General features: G+C 39.0%; 1 protein-coding gene across 1 annotated transcript in view; it reads left to right on the top strand.

Annotated features, from left to right (window-relative positions):
- The first annotated feature begins 312 nt into the window (after positions 1-312).
- The window catches only part of LOC306848380 (cytospin-A-like), a 30,069-nt gene continuing 11,044 nt past the window's right edge, over positions 313-19,337 (top strand). The window contains exons 1-10 of the mRNA XM_079382892.1: positions 313-558; positions 12,044-12,209; positions 12,309-12,462; positions 12,574-12,905; positions 13,690-14,988; positions 15,073-15,280; positions 16,359-16,432; positions 16,799-16,974; positions 18,347-18,510; positions 18,610-18,749. Of these exons, the coding sequence (XP_079239018.1) occupies positions 12,081-12,209; positions 12,309-12,462; positions 12,574-12,905; positions 13,690-14,988; positions 15,073-15,280; positions 16,359-16,432; positions 16,799-16,974; positions 18,347-18,510; positions 18,610-18,749 (2,676 nt within the window). The 5' untranslated portion in view covers positions 313-558; positions 12,044-12,080. The remainder of the gene's footprint in view (positions 559-12,043; positions 12,210-12,308; positions 12,463-12,573; positions 12,906-13,689; positions 14,989-15,072; positions 15,281-16,358; positions 16,433-16,798; positions 16,975-18,346; positions 18,511-18,609; positions 18,750-19,337) is intronic.

The following is a 19,337-nucleotide window of genomic DNA, read 5'->3' as shown; positions in this document are numbered from 1 at the left end:
CTCATAGTTTAACATGTCCTGCATATGACTCAACGTTCAGATTTAATAATAAGAATAAGAAAATTTTTTAAGAAAAAAGTGGAAATGTACGTTTCTGGTATAATGTCCCTACTGTAGATTTATATATGTATTAGTATGGCAGGTTAATGCAGGTAGTTTTAAAAGATATTTTAAAATATAACTCGCTGCACACTTTTTAAACACATTTTATTTCCATTTTAAAACAAACGTTGGTTGTTTTCAGGCAGCTAACAGAATGAATATTTCATGCTGCACAGCTGTACTGTGGAAACACATGTGGTAGGCGGGCGCAGAGTGTGTGTGTGTGTGTGTGTGTGTGTGTGTGTGGGTGGGTGAGTGGGTGGTGATGTGATCTACTGTGTGTTTGTCTATAGTCTGTCAGTCGCTCTGTTTGCAGTGGCCAACCATCAGTGTAGCATGAAACGATGCCACACCACCTAAAACTCCGGAATACCCTTTGTTATCTACCTTTGAACACTACCCAGAGGATCGTCTACCCTGACGGACGCTTATACAGACCGACAGGAGGGAGCCAAGGTAATAAATGAGACATTTATTTCACCCCGCATCCTGTTCAAGTAACTGTTAGCACATCCTGTTAGCATTAGCGGTTAGCCTGTAAACTCACAACCATGCTGTGACAAACACTGGAGTGATGAAGGAGGATGTCGCAGAGTGCATGAATTGGTCATATTTTTGTGTTTAGGCGGATTTTATGTTTCTCGTGTTGTTATGAAACATTGTAAGCATGATGGTTAGTTTGCGAACTGGACAGTCAAACCCTGATAGGTCATGTAAATCAATATGTCATCTTTATCTGGGAAATAAATGACGGTGTTAGCTAACTGTTAAAGGTTCACTGAAATGTTTGTACTATTAGTTGGTTCCTTCTGGTTTAAACCATTCATGCAGTATATTGAATAAACATACAGGTAGTTTCAAAACCTAGAAGGCTGCTTACCTAGAGAGCATTTTGTTACTCAAACGTTTGTCTGTGATGGCCAGTAATGCTGTCTAGGAGGGCAGCTCCTTTTGTTTTGACATTCAGTCATATGTTAAATCAGGATTATATCTTTTTTTATGGATTTGGGAGACTGTTCTTAAGGGAGTTTTAATCAAAATGTATTTTCATTGCATTTTTTCCTTCATATGTCTTCAGATATTATATTCTGTTAACCCTCTGGTATTTATAAGTTTGGGGTTACACTTGTCATCCTTGGTGGTCAAAACCACTTGATGGCGAAGACCATTTAAGGGTTTTCTCATTAGTTTAAAGTAAAATTATCATATTCATTTTCAGACATGTAGGAACCCAGAATTCAGTAAGAGTAAAATCTTTCCGTGCCACGGGCATATGCCACTCCACATGTTTGTTCTAAATTCTGACTTAATCATTTTGCGTGCTTTGGACAGCACGACTTCAGATGTTATATTCTGTTAACCCTCTGCTAGTCATAACTGGGGTCATACTTGTGATCATTGGTGGTCAAAACAGACAGAAGGCAATAAGTACTACAGAGGGCTGTCCCTAGTTACTCATAAGAGTATTTTCAGACATAATTACTTATTTTTTTGGTTTTATATTTAAGTATATGTAGACACTATCATTACCTAGTTTGCTAACCCAAAAATTGCTTTGTATTTTCATTTTCTTCTCCATATTAACCATTCATTTCTTGTAGCAAAGTTCACAAATTACATTTTAAATACCATTTAGCCTTTCCTAATTAATCCACAAATATTTGTTCATATTGCAAGTGCCAAGTCACTAAGATTCGTACCTTTCCAATGGGGAAAAAAGTTAAATTCAAAACAAAATTTCTTCTTTCTCTGTGTAAAATGACAAAATACCACCAGAGGATTAATTGATGTAGTTGGCAAACAGACTGTCAATTTCCATTTTTGCTCAGATAAATTGATGCAGACTATGAAAAAAGGCCAGGAAGAAATCAGGAGCTTGTAGATGTGTAGGTAAGAAAACCTCAGTGTGATTTTGATGCAGAGCAGGACATTTTCCTTTACTTTTGCCTCTTTCCGTTTGTGGAAAAATGTCTTCTTTTTAAGCTATTTATCACATATGCAGTTGTGTTCAGGGAATGGGACTTATGCAATAAGAGTTACAGCCTGTTTGGCCTGCTCTCGATCCTTGGCTTCAGCAGGACAGTCATCCCAAGTGAAAAAGTTCTTGGAGGCCATCCTCTTAAGATCTTATAAACCACAAAAAGGCCTCCAAACAAAACACATTCCTAGAGCTGTAGCAGTGGGAGGGTTTCTGTTGAAATGTGTGTATGGCTTCCCATATAGAAACACTGAAACCATGCTGAGATGATTCAAAGTGTGTGTGGGGAAACGATGCCCCTCATGTTATTCCTTCTATCAGTACTTCTTACTTTCTCATTGGGAATCATAACCCTTGTTATGATAGTCAAGTTCATGGGTGATTTTAGGTTTCTGTATAAATGCAAATATTTTTTTTCCCTCAAAGATCTATGAGTATGAATTTGAATTGATTGGAGTTTTGGATGTTAACACAACTAAAGAAAGGGCTCACTAATTTTACATTTACATTTATGCATTTAGCAGAAGCTTTTATCCAAAGCGACTTACATTGCATTCAAGTTACAGTTTTTAAATTTTTTTTTATCAGCTCTTGCTTTCCCTGGGAATCGAACCCATGACCTTGGCGTTGCTAGCGCCATGCTCTACTATTTGAGCTACAGGAAAGCCTGTAGCTCAAATTTTATTGCATTTGAAGATTGCCAACACATGTTATTTGTGGTTTTGATGAAGCAAGATGTTGTTCAGACATTTCACAGTGTTTGAAGTTCTTGTGCAATTCGAGTAGTGCTTCAGATAAAAGATGAAGTGCAAAATAGGGATTACAAGAGCTGAACTGTGATTTAATTGTGTTTGTGTTGTTTTTTTAACCTTCTCCACCATTCAAAAGATGGGACACATTAAATTGATCAAAAGTGACTGTAAATGGGTCAGTGACAAAAAGGGGTTGGCAAGATGAGAAATTCAAAAACCTTTTAAAAACTATTTTTAAAAGCATGCATCACATATTTTACAAATGTACACAGCGTGTGTGTTGATTTTATGTAGTTAAAAATGACGTACCATTTTTTTTAATAAAACTTAAGACTGAATGTACATGAAAATGTCAAATGGTGTAAACGCCAAAGAATGAGAAATATCACACAAAAATATATTTTATTAGAGTTATCTCTAAATGTAAATTTGAATGTGTGTTTGCATTATTTGGCAGGACATATGCTGAAAACACAAATTCTTTTCTAAATAATCTGACAAATTATGTAAAAAAATTTAAAAACCATATTACTGTACTAAACTAGATGATTACATTTTATTCCACATTAATTTTCCTGTATATAATTATATTTTTATGAAAAATACTGGTTATGCCAATTGAGACAAACCAGTTACACCACCTGACCAAGTTGCTTCTACACCCAAAGGCCATTTTTTGTTGAAGAAATTGACACTGAAAATCAAGCATGACTGTCAACAAGTTCAGCTGAAGTGTTTTCTTTTTCTATCAGTGCTAAAAAAAAAATCTGGCAACACGAAATTGAAACCAAAAATGAAAATTTCTCTATGATTCCCCTCCCCACCTTTAAGCCATCCTAGGTGTACAGTATATGACTTTCTTCTTTCGAATGAATACAGTTGGAGTGACATTAAAAGTGAATGGGTGATATTCAATAGTCCAATAAACTGCATCCATCCATCATAAAAAAGTGCTCCAGGGGGTTAATAAAAGCCTCCTGAAGCGAATCAATGTACTTTTGAAGAAAAATATCCATATTTAAAACTTTATAAACCATAATAGCTTCTGCTATATATCATACTTGCGTTCACGAGAGAGTGGCATTACAGCGGATGATGTAGGACGTAGCGTAAGCACTGATGAGAATATGCTAGTCTCACGAGAACCAAATGGAGCGGGAATTACTACACAGAGCCGTAGTACACCGACAAGATAGGCAATATCGCGTTCATAATCGCAGACGAATCGCCTTCGATTCTGAACACGAAATTGCCTAGCTTGTCAGTGAACTACGGTTCTGTGTAGTAATTCCTGCTCCATTTGAAAGCAGGTGATGGCGATTAACTACTAATCAAGAAACCGGTTTTACTGACAAGATGCGCATGATAATCGAATTCGATTAATTGCACAGCCCTACTGTAGGTTTGCAGAGAGCCGTTGAGCCGTTCTGTGCATGATTGTGGCATCTTTCAAATATTCAGTGATTACTATGGTGAATGACGTCAAGTTCACTGCTGCAATATGGCGGACGGCTTACGTATAGCGGCCCATAGAAACAGTCGCTAATGAGGCATCTAGTATATCTATGTTCAAAACTATACGAGTGACATGTCTTGGGTATTCTATAGTCTTTGTTTGTAGCAGGGTTTTAAACCAGTCAGGTTTTAGAGTGGGCGGAGTTAATCAGCACAATGCTACTTAGGCTACGTTTACACGACAACGATGTAGTCAAAAACGGAAAAGTTTTTCCCTTGCGTTTTTAAAAAGTTTAATGTATACACGATAACGTTTTCAAAATGATTTGCATTTACACATGTCCGTGAAAACGTCCAAATGCTGTATTACATATGCCAGGCCAGTGGTTGGCACTGTCACTTTGTTAGTAAACAGTACCTGTAGGGAAAAGACGATTATATGATGTGTCTCCACTGTTGGTTGTAATATTGGTGAAGTAAATCGACACTTTGCTGAAGAAGCGTTAGCAAACTCTTGAGCAGCAACAACACTACCATGTACTATGCCATTGATGTGTTTGTTTGTTCACACTTGCCTTTAAAATCGACACAAACTGCACGTCTACATACCTAACACGCTCTACGCATGCGCATAACGTCACCATTTTAAAAGATTCCCATTTTGGGTGTTTACAAGGAAACGATAACTGCGACGTTTTCAAAAACTTCCACGTTGAAACCCGTTTTAAAATTTATACGTTTTCAGTCCACAAAACGTCGTTGTCATGTAAACAAACAGCCAAAACGCAAAAAAAGTTTGCCGTTTTTGGCTGAAAACGTTGTTGTGTAAACGGCCCCTTAGACTGAATAGAAGCCAAGTGATCTGCTAAATGTTGATGGATGGGAAAGCTGTTATCATTCACCTTTTTATCACCTTACATTCGATTAAAATGTAGAATGTAAAAGATTTCAAGGACAAACAATAAATCTATTGGACAATAAATAATCTGTCCAGCGTCCACACTAAAAGCAAAAAATGCTGCAGAATTACAGCCAATCAGAGCAGTGAAAGCAAGTTTGTGCTGAAAAAAATATAACTAAGAACAAATAGCATGTAGTTCCAGACACTTGTTTCCTGAACTTGAGAGAAATTTCATACAGCATCCAGGGAACTTCTCGTCATCCATGTTTCATGTTTAATATTAATGAGGAGCAGGATTTCAGTTCAGTGAGTTTTTGGCGCATACAGCCAAGGCTTATTATAGTTCTAAACGAATGGGACTGTGCTGTGTTCTGCTTTGAAGTACTAGCATCACTGACTCAAAAATCGGTTATTATTCAGAAGAGAGAGGAGCCTCGGTTCATGTCACGTGTGTCTTTTTAATAGGCAGGGTCCACAGTGTTATGATGACCTCACTGTAGCAATAAATCATGTGTGAGCATTACACATGCAGCGCACTCATAATGTGACCAGTGTTCCCAGATTGGATGGACGATTTCCAGCCCAAAAGCTCACAAAAACCCGCCCAAAAAACGGCCAAAAAATGTAACTGTCAAAATAAGGTCATATAATGTAAATCAAGGTTGATAAGAGTAATTTTTAACTCCTTATAATGAAATAACGATGACAAAATATTATAAATATAATGCTAGATAAATTTCACATGGATCAAATCGGGGCAAATACATTAAAGAGAACTGCCAAATATAATTAAAATATGCAAGCAGACACTGTCAAAACGGCAATCAAGAAATTAACCGATACCCTCGAAAAACACATGCATCATTTTCAATGTCAACAGTCAGAATTCAAATGCAAAAAAGTGCCCAATATTTAAGTGATCAGATTAAGCAACGTAATTATAGATATTTCACACTCGTTCATGCACACACCATGACAGTCAAAACTGTGTCATTAATTATGATAATCTGACAATACAAAAATGAACAAAATCAATAATGCTCTTACCTTCGTGTCGCTCTATAATTGAACACAGAACTTTCGTGAAGTTCATATTGAACATAATATAGAATTTTTCACAGTCAAAACTAACAAGTCCAGCATCTGGACCGTTTAGAAGATAAGACACGATCGTATAGATATAAATAGATTTTGATTAAATAATTTAACTGTGTTCTGATTTCGGAGTTGCAGCGATAGCCTTCATGTCATATCAACAGGTGTAATTCACGATTTGAGAGTTAAAACACTCTCCACTCTTTACCATCGAACTTATATATAGGCATTATGATCACTTACAGTTATACATTCAAAATCAGATCCGTTATCGCGCTAAAAACCCGAAGCTCATGAATCATCACGTCTGTCTGTTGATCCCTAGTGATTGGCTAAAAGTGCGGCCGCGACGTCAACATCAGCACCAGTCTTTTTGCAGTGTGTGCATGTTTAGTAACGTTGTGATGACTGATTGGATGCATGCTGTAGGCTGTATATATGCACACGTATCCTATATAATTGATATGTTTTGAAAACTGCCAAACTGACCAAAAACCAGCCCAAATTTTGTCCACCCTCCCAAGCCAATATTTACCTGCACAATCAAATTCAAAACCGCCCAATCGGACAGAAACCCGCCTAATCTGGCAGCACTGAATGTGACCTCATCCTGCATGCTCCTGACAGCAAATGATGTCACGGTCAGGAGGTAAAGAGAGCGTAGGAAAAAAACTCCAGCCGCACATATGCTTCCTTTTATTTCATTCAGGCCTTGAAGCCTTGGCCTATCAGGTGATAGTTGTATTTTGCTATCAGTATGTGATGCACTCTGCAAAGGAGTGTGAAAACGGGCATCTGTTTCTCTGTATGTGTGCAAACGTCTCTCCCATGACTCATATTTGAGGGCTTGGCGGGTAGCGTTAGTGTTGAGTCTCTGTCAGCACCTCTTAATGCTCACTCTATAGCGGGGTCAGATTGAGGTCAAGTTTGGGAGCCACACTGTATCTTTACTGATTTTTTTTTCATAAGAGACTTCTTTCAGAAGAAATGTTTACTGATCCCAAACATTTGAACAGTACTTTTGACCAACCAATTAGCAAGTTCATATCATTTCATGATTGTAGTCACCATGATATAAAAATTAATATATATATTTTTTTATTTGATTGGTCAATGCATTCCCATCCTGTTTGAGAAGCTGTTTTACTCAGAAATACCTTACAATATGGAAAAATGTGATTTGCAGCTTCCGTTTCATGCTGACTTTAATGTTTAACATTCATCTTTAATTCATCCCCTTTAAATCCCCACATCACACTTTTATCCATCACAGCCTGCATAAAGTGCTTCAAGGATTTTCACATTTTTAATTGCCCTACCAATATTTTCACAACAAGCCAACACAATATTTTCCCCAGTCACAATTAATCCAGTTATTGTTTAAAGAAGTGAGTCTTAAGTCAGTGCCTGAAGATTGGGTGGGATTCTGTAGTGGAAGTTGGGTGTGGAAACAGCAAAGTGCTTAGTCTTTTTGTCATTTTAAGGGTGTGACAAGTTACTTGTGATATGGGTCTAAGGTGTGAGTCATATTTCTTGAGTTTGCCAATGAGTAGATTGTCTGTCAATTGTCTTGTATGCCAAGACAAGCGTTTTGATTGCCTTCATCTCAGCTTGCTTTGGATGTACATCTAGACTAAACCTTATATAGAATTTTTTTTGAATGCATAGTATGCAGTGTATTTCTATAATATTTGTTATAATGTTGGCCATTATTGTTATTAATTGTATGCATTTATATATAAATAATTTATGTTTGAGTGTTTCGTTTTCATTTCTGTAAGACTGATGCAGCGTTTCTTTGGGGGAAAAAAAATCAATCCTGGAGTCGTGCTCTGAACCTCTCCCTTTAAGGGAATGTGTGCTGAAGCCTCTTTTCATTGGGGGGTCTGTAAATTGGAAATGAGCAAATGTTCTCCCACATACCCCCGCCCCCTGCCTCGCAACAGCTGTAAGATATTAGGCCTTATTTTCTCTTCCATTGAGAGACAGGAGGAACGGGCTCTTTCCCTCGCTATGATCAGGCTTGAGAGGACAATGGGGATCCATTAAATGAACGATCTGCAGCGTCCAAAAACAAGTGCAGAGGACTGGGTCGGAAAATCGAAGATGTGATTCATGATATACATATTGGAAAATACTGACTATTTTGCTGAACGAAACCAATTTTCACTTTTTCAATTTTCTCTCAAAATGACAAAGTTGTTGGGCAATTTGCTAGGGGTGGGGGAAAAATCGATACAGCATAGTATTGCGATATTTTTTGCGGCAATACTGTATTGACACATGGATGCAAGTATCGATCTTTTATTATCCTATTTGGTAGAATTATAAAATCTATTTATTTTCAGTCCACTAGATGGTAGTGTTGAGTTTTGTCTGGTGAGGTCAGCTGCGTCACCTTTAGCATACAGTAAGTTAGTTTAATTTACTTTAAATTGAACAGAATTTACTTTCAAAAGTTCAACTTTTAAAAAACTTTCAAAAGAAACTTTGTTTCTTCTGCTCCTGTAAACAAACTTGTGAGACTAGCATATCTCAGAGGCGTGCACGTGATGCATACGTCCTAGGGATGGGTCATGATTTTCGAATATTCGATTAGTTGAATTAATTATAGAATATCGAATAGGCTGTTATTGTCTTTAAAAAATTTCCCCATGTTTTCTGTGCTGATGCGGTGGTGACACGTTCATCATGTAAGCAGAGGGTGGCCCTGCCAATAACGCACCTAAAAACTGTCAAAGACAACAGAAGAACACATTGTCTCACGCGCACACTGTAGACTTTTGTGGCATAAAAAAAGACTTGCGTACCATATAACGGTTACACTAACTTGGGACAATGTCAAATAAGACTTCTGCAGTGATTCCCCTAGGTTTACGGCTTTGGGGGGTCATATAATGGCAGGGGACACACTGTTTCTGTGCGGACCACAAACACCCCCGACTGGGTTATAGGTCAGGCCGTATTCAGAAAGGCACGGAAAACAAATAACGCATTCTACAGAGCCACTAAAGGGATGTGGTTAGCTGCTTGCTAGCGGTAGCCTGTTACATTACAGTACATAACATTTCACTTGCCACATAAACAGCGTAAGGAGAGATGACTGATAGGATAATGGGGCATGATTTGCAGATCCTGAGCACCACTGACAAACATCTTGTAAAATGTGTGGTAAGTACTGCTGAGTACGTGATCGTGAATCTCGAAAGTGAATAAAAAACAAGTGCAATGCCCGCAGTTTATTTACAGTATAAATAATACCCAACGATATAATTGCGACAGAAGATATTGAAGTATATTTTTACTCCCATCTCGTGTCTATTCCCTTTAGGGGTTCCATTTTTTTAAATGGAAATGTCTTAGTCCATCGATTAGCATAACTGCTCATAAGGCTGTTATGTTAATAAGTGCTGTCATTTGGTTATGTTTATTATATTAATATGTTTCAGCATGTTACAATCATTATATGGCTTGAGTTAAAGTAGCCTATCTTCTGAATGAAACAGTTTCTCATACAGATTGAAAGCGTGAATCCTGCATGCGGGGGAGGGGTGTGATTTTCAAATAATAATCGAATAATACCCAGCGATTTTAGAATATTTTTTTTGCTTGGAATGCCCATCCCAAATACGTCCCAAGTCATTCGGTGTATGAAAGTCACCAGAAGTGAGAGAAAAGGTATTATTTTTCTTACAAAAACACATGGAATCGCTACAGGAGGCCTTTATTCGTGCCCCGGAGCCTTGTTAGGCATGTTTTATTATAGATGCACGTGCTTTATTTAACGTGTTTTGGACCGCTACAGTGAAACACCTGCCCACTGCAATAATAATGCGCCAGGACAATTTTTAATATAACTCCGATTGGATTCGTCTGAAAGAAGGAAGTCATGTACACCTAGGATGGCTCTAGGGTGAGTAAAAGACAGGCTAATTTTCATTTTTGGGTGAACTAACCCTTTAATGGAAAAATAAACAAGTATTGCCTGTTTTATCTGCTTAGTTCTGAAGCAAGCCGCTCCAGCACAGAAGTCATATGGACCATTTTATGGTACTTTTCTGATGCTTTTTTAATTCCATTATAATTGCATGGAAAAGAGCAACCAGTACGGTCTTCTGTATTTCTCCACTTTGTGTTCCATACAGTAAAGTCATGTGGTTTTGAAACTACATGAGGGTTAGTAAATGATAACAGAATTTATGGATGAGCTTCAGTTTTCATGAATGTTGTGTCCTTTGTTGTGTTGTGAAGTATTTGAGTGGTTTGTTTGTGGTGGGGTTCGCTTTGAAGCTGAATAGTGATATAATGAGGCTCCATTAATGCTCTTCAGATGTTCTTTCTATGATAGAATCTAATAGCTCCGATCTCCAGGCACTATTAGTGTGCGATGCCCAGAATAATTAGCCTACCTTGTTGCCCTCTCATTACTTGCAATCTGTTTCTTTGAACCATATGAGTCTGAGATCATGCTTGAACTCTTCAGTTGGAATTTGTCTATAAAAATAAAGTGATAAAATAAATGGAAGGTTTTCCTGTTGTGCTCTGGTATTATGTAGATACCGTCTTGAACACATCCAAGATTTTGCTGCCTTTTAAGGCACTGTTTTTCAGCAGCATATACAGTAGAGAGCAACACCCCAGCAGACAGACGGCAGGCTCTTCTATGAACTCATGGCGAAGCCACAAGCCCAGCTGATGACAAGCTGTGCTTATACGCCTAGTTCTTTGGCCCTTTAATACACTAGGAGCACATGTGAGCCAGATCCTTGTCATTACAGCCAATCAGAGCTTCAGCGACAGTCAGCATCATGTCAGTTTTGCCAGCATGCTGTTTCTGATAAGCTAGCCTTGGGAAAGATATGCTCTTTGCTTTCAGCCTTTAACCCAGTGGTGCATGTGCTGATCAGCTGTTATTTTAGTGCCTTCTGCCCCCTGGTGGAAGTGAATAGCCAAAGACTTCCTTCTGAAAACTTCAAAGACTGATAAACCAGTCTTTTTTCCCACTTTGCAAGAATAATAATAATAATAGAACATTTATAGATATATAAATTTATTGATTTACAGATTATAAATATCTATTTTAAAATGTGCCAGATGCAAAATAATAATTTAATGTGTGTATTAATGTTTGTCATGTTTTGAAAAACATTTATGCAATTTTCAGAAAGTTTTGAGATGTCATTTTTTTAAATTGTTTTAACAAATAAAAAAAAACCATTTCTGACAAAAACTTGTACAAAAACAAACTTTTTATTTTTATATAGTGTTCATTTTTTTAAATTGTTGTAGACTTGTTAGCATTAAATATTTTGAACATTTTTCAGTGTAAAATGTTTTTAAAAATAACAAGAATAATTTCAAATCAGATCAGAACAGATCATTTGCGAACGCAAAAAGACTTAATGGCAATGACGCACAATCATGAGGATCCTCTTTGAGATATCATGTCTTGTTTTGCCTTTTTAAATGTTGGTTATTTTTGGCAAAATTGATTTGGCTGACATAAGTTTTTCAAAGTAATATTTTAAAACCATTGCTGCACTGCATCTTATTCATATGCCAAAATATTTTCAAGAATTTCAGACTTTTATTTCTATCTCTCTTTTTTTTCTTATGATTTCATTATGGTTACTAATTTTTTGTTCATTTTGTTCATTGTTTCATTTAGTTCAACTCAGTCACAGTGAATCTATAAATTGTAATGTAAATGTGTAGTGCATTGTTCTTTTTATTATTCTTTTTTATTTCTTTTTATCACAGACTGAGGGGTAGATGTATCACCCGGAGCGAGCGCAGTATGAAGAAAGCAGGCAGGCCAGTGGGGAATAAGGCAGCAAGTGGAGGGGCTAAAGTTGACGCAGTGACAGCTGGAACCTCTGCTGGCAAAAACACTGCTAAGAGCCCTACCACAGCTCCGCTCTCCAAGGTAACATCACCCTCCTGCACAAATTAACAACTTAAACTAATATTTACGTCACTCTGTTATTGTACCTTTTTTGTTGATTTGTTAATCTTTGATCAACAGGTCAAAAGCAATGATGATCTTCTAGCTGCTATGGCTGGGAGCAGTGCAGGGACAAACAGCAGTGTTGCCAAGGGCAAGAAATCAACCTCTACACACTCAACATTCTGCGGAACAAACACTAATAACCCTGACACAAAGACCAAGACCACCTCAGGTATTTAAATGTTTTGTTTAATTTAACCAATTAATTATTTAGGCATTATTTACTTTACTGTTCTACTGTTTTGTTTATTTGTTCTCGTATTTGACATTATTTCTTCACAAGGCCCATCTGGCAAACGGACATCATCCACGGCCTCCAAGGAGTCAAACTCCTCACGTGATCGTTTGCGAAACTCTAGAAACTCCAGCAGTAAAAAGCAGTCATCCACTGGTGCTTCTGATCGAGCCCAGCCCAGGCATTCCCGTGGACTGGCCCAAACCTCAGACTCAGAGAACCGCATGAGCAAATCAAAGTCTGACGGACAGCTAAGTGATAAAGTGGCCCTGGAGGCCAAAGTGAAAAATCTGTTAGGTCTGGCCAAGAGCAAAGACGTGGAAATCCTGCAGCTACGGGGTGAGCTGAGGGACATGAGGGTACAGCTGGGACTGCCTGAGGTTAGATCAACTTCACATTATAATATTGCTGCTTGATCATTTTGATATATCCTACTTAATTCTGTTTTCAGTTCTGACTATGAATGAACAAATGAACAAAACAAGGCAAAAAACATTTAATTACAACAGAACTCTTTCATTTCTTATCACGTTAAATTCAGACTGCGGTCTCACAACCCAGGTAAAATATCATTTATTTTCATAATGTTCAGCGACACTGTAGATTCAGCAGTGAACTAGCAATTCAGGAAAAAATTCACTAATTAAAATCTAATTCAGCCTATAATCAGTTCTACTGTAATTGAAAATAAAATAGTTTTTCGTCTACACAAACTACCAAATCACATTGCACAATCAAAGTAAGAAATGTTATTTTCGATAATCCAATGCATGCTTCGTTTCCTATAGCAATTTCATAGATATGGTCTCTTGGGGAATCCAGTTTCCTCCTCAGAGAAGTCGCATTGTTAGATAAAAAGTCAAACTGTGAACTGTAAAGCCATACTTACCTTTTTATTTTTGTTAATTTTTTGTTACTCTAAGGTAGAAGTGGGCTTCCATAGTGGCTCGAATAAAGGAAATCTCTATGGTTTTTACAAAGATAGCATAATTTGGTCAGCCATATAATCATACTTGGGGAAATTAGGATATGGATAGTGAGTTTAAGTATTTGTTGTGATACAAGCACCAGTGAATAGTGTTGGTGAATCTGTAATGTTGCATAACTGATAACTTAGACGAAAAATACTACTTCAGATTAAAAGCCCTTTTATGTTGCTCCTAGGAAGATGAGGAGGATGAGAGGCCACCTGAGAGGGAGGCGGCTGCAGTGATCACAGCTGCAGATGTGGAGTCAACATTGCTGCTCCTGCAGGAGCAGAACCAGGCCATCCGTGGAGAGCTCAACCTGCTTAAGAATGAAAACCGCATGCTAAAGGACCGCCTCAATGCTCTGGGCTTTTCCCTGGAGCAAAGACTGGATGGGGCTGAGAAAACCTTTGGCTTTCCCTCCACCAGTCCTGAACTTTCCTCCTCTGGAGGTGGTGGAGGTCATGGAGACTGTGCTACTGTGGCCTCCTCTGTGGAGGGATCAGCACCAGGCTCCATGGAGGATCTCCTTACAGGAGGCCAGCGAAGTGGCTCAACGGACAACCTGGACAGCGAGTCCAGTGAGGTCTACCAAGCGGTAACCTCCAGTGACGACGCTTTGGACGCTCCCTCAGGCTGCGGTTCCTCATCATCCTCTGAGTCTGAAGGTGGCGCTCCGGAATGTCACAATTCCTCTCGTAAGGGGAGCAGTGGAAACACCAGTGAGGTTTCAGTCGCGTGCCTTACAGAGCGCATCCACCAGATGGAGGAGAACCAACACAGCACGGCTGAGGAGCTCCAAGCAACTCTACAGGAACTGGCTGACCTGCAGCAGATCACGCAGGAGCTAAATGGTGAAAATGAGCGCCTGGGAGAGGAAAAGGTCCTGCTTATGGACTCCCTCTGCCAACAGAGTGACAAACTGGAGCATTGTGGCCGTCAGATCGAGTACTTCCGCTCACTTCTGGACGAGCACGGTGTGGCCTACTCGGTAGACGAAGACATCAAGAGTGGCCGATACCTGGAGCTGGAGCAACGCTACGTGGAACTCGCGGAAAATGCTCGCTTTGAGCGTGAGCAGCTGTTAGGTGTGCAGCAACATCTGAGCAATACTCTGAAGATGGCTGAGCAGGATAATGCTGAGGCTCAGAGTGTGATCGCAGCACTGAAAGAGCGCAATCATCACATGGAGCGACTTCTAGAGGTGGAAAGGCAAGAGCGGGCTGGCATGGCGGCAGTTCTGGAGGAGTGTAAAGCTGCTGTCAACAACGACCAGGCTGAGCTGAGCCGCTGTCGGGTATTACTTGAGCAGGAGAGGCAAAAGGTTGCTGAGCTTTACTCCATCCACAATGCCGGAGATAAGAGCGACATCCACCAGCTCCTGGAGGGGGTTAGGCTGGACAAGGAAGAAGCTGAAACCAAAGCCTCCAAACTACAGGACGATTTAGGCCACGCTCGCAATGAGGTGGCATGTCTGCAGGACACCCTCAACAAGGTAAGCAAGATCACTGGTTCAGTTGCTTTAAGAACCATTGGGAGCCTGTTTGACAACTCCTTGTTTCCCCTTTTTGTGGTACAGCTGGATGCCGAGTACAGGGACTTCCAGAGTGAGGTGCAGAAAGAGTTAGCCGAGCAGAAGAGGGCTATAGAGAAACAACGTGAGGACCTGCAGGAGAAAGAGACGGAGATCGGAGACATGAAGGAGACCATCTTTGAGCTGGAGGATGAAGTGGAGCAGCACCGAGCTGTCAAACTTCACGACAACCTCATCATCAGCGACCTAGAGAGTGAGTTTAATTTGTGCATCCTGATTTTGATTTCATCCTTTTTTTTAATGATACACTTAAAGGGATAATTCATCCAAAAATGAAAATTCTGTCATTAGTTACTCAGCCTCATATCGTTCCAAACTCGTAAGAGCGCTGTTCATCTTCGAAACACAAATGAAGATATTTTTGATGAAATCCGAGTGCTCTCTGACCCTGCATAGACAGCAATGCAACTGCAACTTTCAAGGCCCAGAAAGGTAGTAAGGACATCATTAAAACAGTCCATGTGACATCAGTGGTTCAACCTTAATTTTATGAAGCTACGAGAATACATTTTGTGTGCAAAGTAAACAAAAATAACGACTTTATTCAACACTTTCCGTTTAATCCAGTGATGCCCAAGATCTGCTTTCCTGCGGAGTTCAGTAGTTTCTGAAGATGAAGATTGGCTTGTATTTAATTTGGTTGGAGCTAAACTTTGCTGGAAGGTAGATCTCCAGAAACAGGATTGGGAGCCCCTGACCTAAACAAATTTATCTTATGCTGAACTGTTGAACGTAGTCTTGCAGTATGAAAATTGATCCACTTAACACAGGAAGAGACTGCGTAAAGCAATCAACCAAATTATTTTGTTTTTACATGCTGAAACACTTCTACCTTTTAGTGATTAAAAACCTGTGCATCCTGCCTCCAGGAAGCTGCCTTGCAGTCAGGCAGTCTGTTAGGTAATTTTATGCAAGATCCATCAGATAATGTGAATCTAGTTGTGGGAGGTTCAGGTACATGCTATGTTCTAACATTAGGAGAGGCTCTAATTGGTGTCTTCCTCATATCACCACATGGTGGCGCCAGTAGTTTAAGAATGTGGTTTACTTAAAATGTTTTTGTTATAATTATAATTTGATAGAAAATTCATTTTATAATTATTTATAAACTTATCATTTGTGGTGGCATTTAGAATGAGGTTAAAAATGCATTATGTTTTTTATTACGTAATCAATGTTGCTACAGTACATTTCTTTCATTATTCCCCCATGTGAACCCTGTATGCCCTCATTTCACATGCTCACTCGCTCTCTTTCTGGTTTCCTGGCAGATTCGATGAAAAAGCTTCAGGATCAGAAGCATGACATGGAGAGAGAGATAAAAATACTGCACCGCAGACTCAGGGTGAGTGAGGGCAGGGGCAGCACTGCATGCAGTCATCTGAGGACACGGCTTTCACAGATGTCCTCAGATTTTAAGTATAATGCTAGAATAAAACCACAGCAAAAACTTAATTTCTTATTAAAGGATTCACTTGGTGGACATCACTTTTTATGTTTATTAATTAATGTTTGTCTTAATCCAGTAATGTCCAGATCTTTGTCTGTATGGTTGTCAAGTTGTTTGCCAGTTTTTAAAACATCTAGAATCATCCCATTGGTAGATAATTCAACATGTTTACATGCCTGTGGTCTTAAATGTGTTAATGCATGTCTATAATAATTTTTACTAAACCTGCACCTCTGTGCTTGTGCATTTATGTATGTTCAGGAAGAGTCGGCAGAGTGGCGTCAGTTCCAGGCAGATCTGCAGACTGCTGTAGTCATTGCTAATGACATCAAGTCAGAAGCTCAAGAGGAGACCGGTGACCTACGCCACCGCCTGCAAGAAGCCCAAGAAAAGAACGAGAAGCTGAGCAAAGAACTAGATGAAGTTAAAAACCGCAAGTAAGTGTTAAAAGCCAGTGCGAAGTGTTGCGCTGCCAGACTGTGAAATGCTCAGTGACAAGCGGAACTTGAACTGTTGTTTTTGGTGGTGAAGTCACTTCCTATCTCAAGCTCTGTTACAACAAAAATTATTAGTGCATTATCTTAGAAGACAGCATATTTTACATCTTACTGTTTGGTCTAGCCTTGGTGGCATATTTTTACAGGAATTATCTGAGAGCACCTATGTTTTAGTTATGTTTTAGGGATAGTTCACCCAAAAATTACTCACCCTCATGTCGTTCCAAACCCGTAAGACTTCCGAGAGCTCTCTGACCCTCCCATAGTCAGCAAGGATCCTAACACGATCAAGGTCCAGAAACGTAGTAAAGACATTGTTAAAATAATCTGTGACATTCGTGGTTCAACTGTAATTTTACAAAGCTACAAGAACACTTTTTGTGCGCAAAGAAAACAGAAATAATGACTTTAATATACAATTCGTCACCTGGTGCCATTTTGGAGAGTATCACATATGTAAACAACGTATGTACATGGATATGTTTTGTTACGAATTGTTGAATGAAGTTGTTATTTTTGTTTTCTTTGTGCACAAAAGGTATTCTCGTAGCTTCGTAAAATTATGGTTGAACCACTGATGTCACATTATTTTTACTAATATTTTAACGATGTCCTTACTACGTTTCTGGACCTTGATCATGTTAGGATCCTATGGGAGGGTCAGAGAGCTATCGGAATTTATCAAAAATATCTTAATTTGTATTCCAAAGATGAACGAAGGTCTTACAGGTTTGGAACGACATGAGGGTGAGTAATTAATGACAGAATTTTCATTTTTTGGGGAACTATCCCTTTAATTATATTAATGTAGTTCAAGTTCAAGTCAGCTTTATTGTCAATTCTTCCACATGTACAGCACATACATACAGAGAACTGAAATTGCATTACTCTCAGACCCTTGGTGCATACCGTTAACATTAAACACGTTCAAATACAGATAAATACAGTTTAGATATATGTACATACAACTATACAAATATACAAATGAGGATATTGTAGAAAAAAAAAAAGAATTAGATCGATAAAGTGGCAAAAGGCGCATGGCAGATAGAGTGCAAAACCAGTTAAATAAAAACAACACTGTGTAGATATATTTGTAGTGCAAAAGAGCTTATCAGTCTGAGGACATTGTAGAAAATAAAAAAAGAGAGATAGATAAAGTGCATAAGGCACATGGCAGAATAGATGGAGGGTCACATAATCACATAGTGGATGAGGGTCACATAATCATTTAAATTTAATAAAGAGTTTCCTGTCTATGATTAGACGGAGTATCCATGTTGAAAATGTGTGACTCTGTACTGTCTCAAAGGCAAGACGAGGAGCGTGGACGTGTATATAACTACATGAACGCTGTTGAGAGGGACCTGGCTGCACTCCGGCAGGGCATGGGACTGAGTCGACGTCCCTCCACATCCTCCGATCCATCACCCACTGTTAAAACCCTCATCAAAAGTTTTGACAGTGCCTCACAGGGTACCTCGCCATTTGCTGGTTTTATTTCCATTTCATGTATATGGGGCATCTTTAACTGTCTAAAAAGGTTGATTTAATCTGTTTTTTGGATGTTCTCAGGTCCTGGAGCTAATGGTACTGCAGTCGCTGCTGTAGCCGCCGCCGCAGCAAGCACAACCACGAGCACCCCCTTACCTCGCACACCTCTCAGTCCCAGCCCCATGAAGACCCCGCCTGCTGCTGCTGTCTCACCCATACAGGTATCTCAGAGTCACAAAATGACACATATCATACTTCTACTATGCTGCAGAGTGACTTATTTTTACTGTGAAGGTCAAACCATAGCATTCTAGGTCTTTTCCTGCTTTTTGAACCTCGGAGGCCTCTGAGATAGCAGCTCTTCCTCCTCCTGTGGGCCTCTTGACATTTCTCACAGCATCGGCTCATTCATGAGAACTACGGAATTTCCATTGTGGGATGGTTTGGTTTCCTTTTACGTTTTATTTCAAGTGCAGTCATAACTTCTGATATTGTCTGGATGTGAAATTGAGTTTTTGCAGTTGCTCTTACATATTAGCCAGCTATATTAATGTTTAGTTTTTCTTCAGGGTGAGAGAACACAAAGAAAGTTTTGACCATTAGTAATATAATGTGATGTGTAATTTAAAAGTAGAATTCTGATATATCTCATATTGGAAATCATGCACAGTTTATTTACCAACACGGATACAACAATACCAACCTCATTTCTAACCTCAGTGTAACACTTGATGGGTGCAAATGTTTTTTGAAATTGACTGCGTATATCAAAGTGACACCCTTAGAAATGTTCAGCACTGAGGATATAT

This window comes from Barbus barbus, assembly GCF_936440315.1.
Source record: "Barbus barbus genome assembly, chromosome: 28".
Classification (NCBI taxonomy): Eukaryota; Metazoa; Chordata; class Actinopteri; order Cypriniformes; family Cyprinidae; genus Barbus; species Barbus barbus.
Note: the sequence above shows the minus strand (reverse complement) of the source record. Positions and strands in the feature narration are given on the sequence as shown.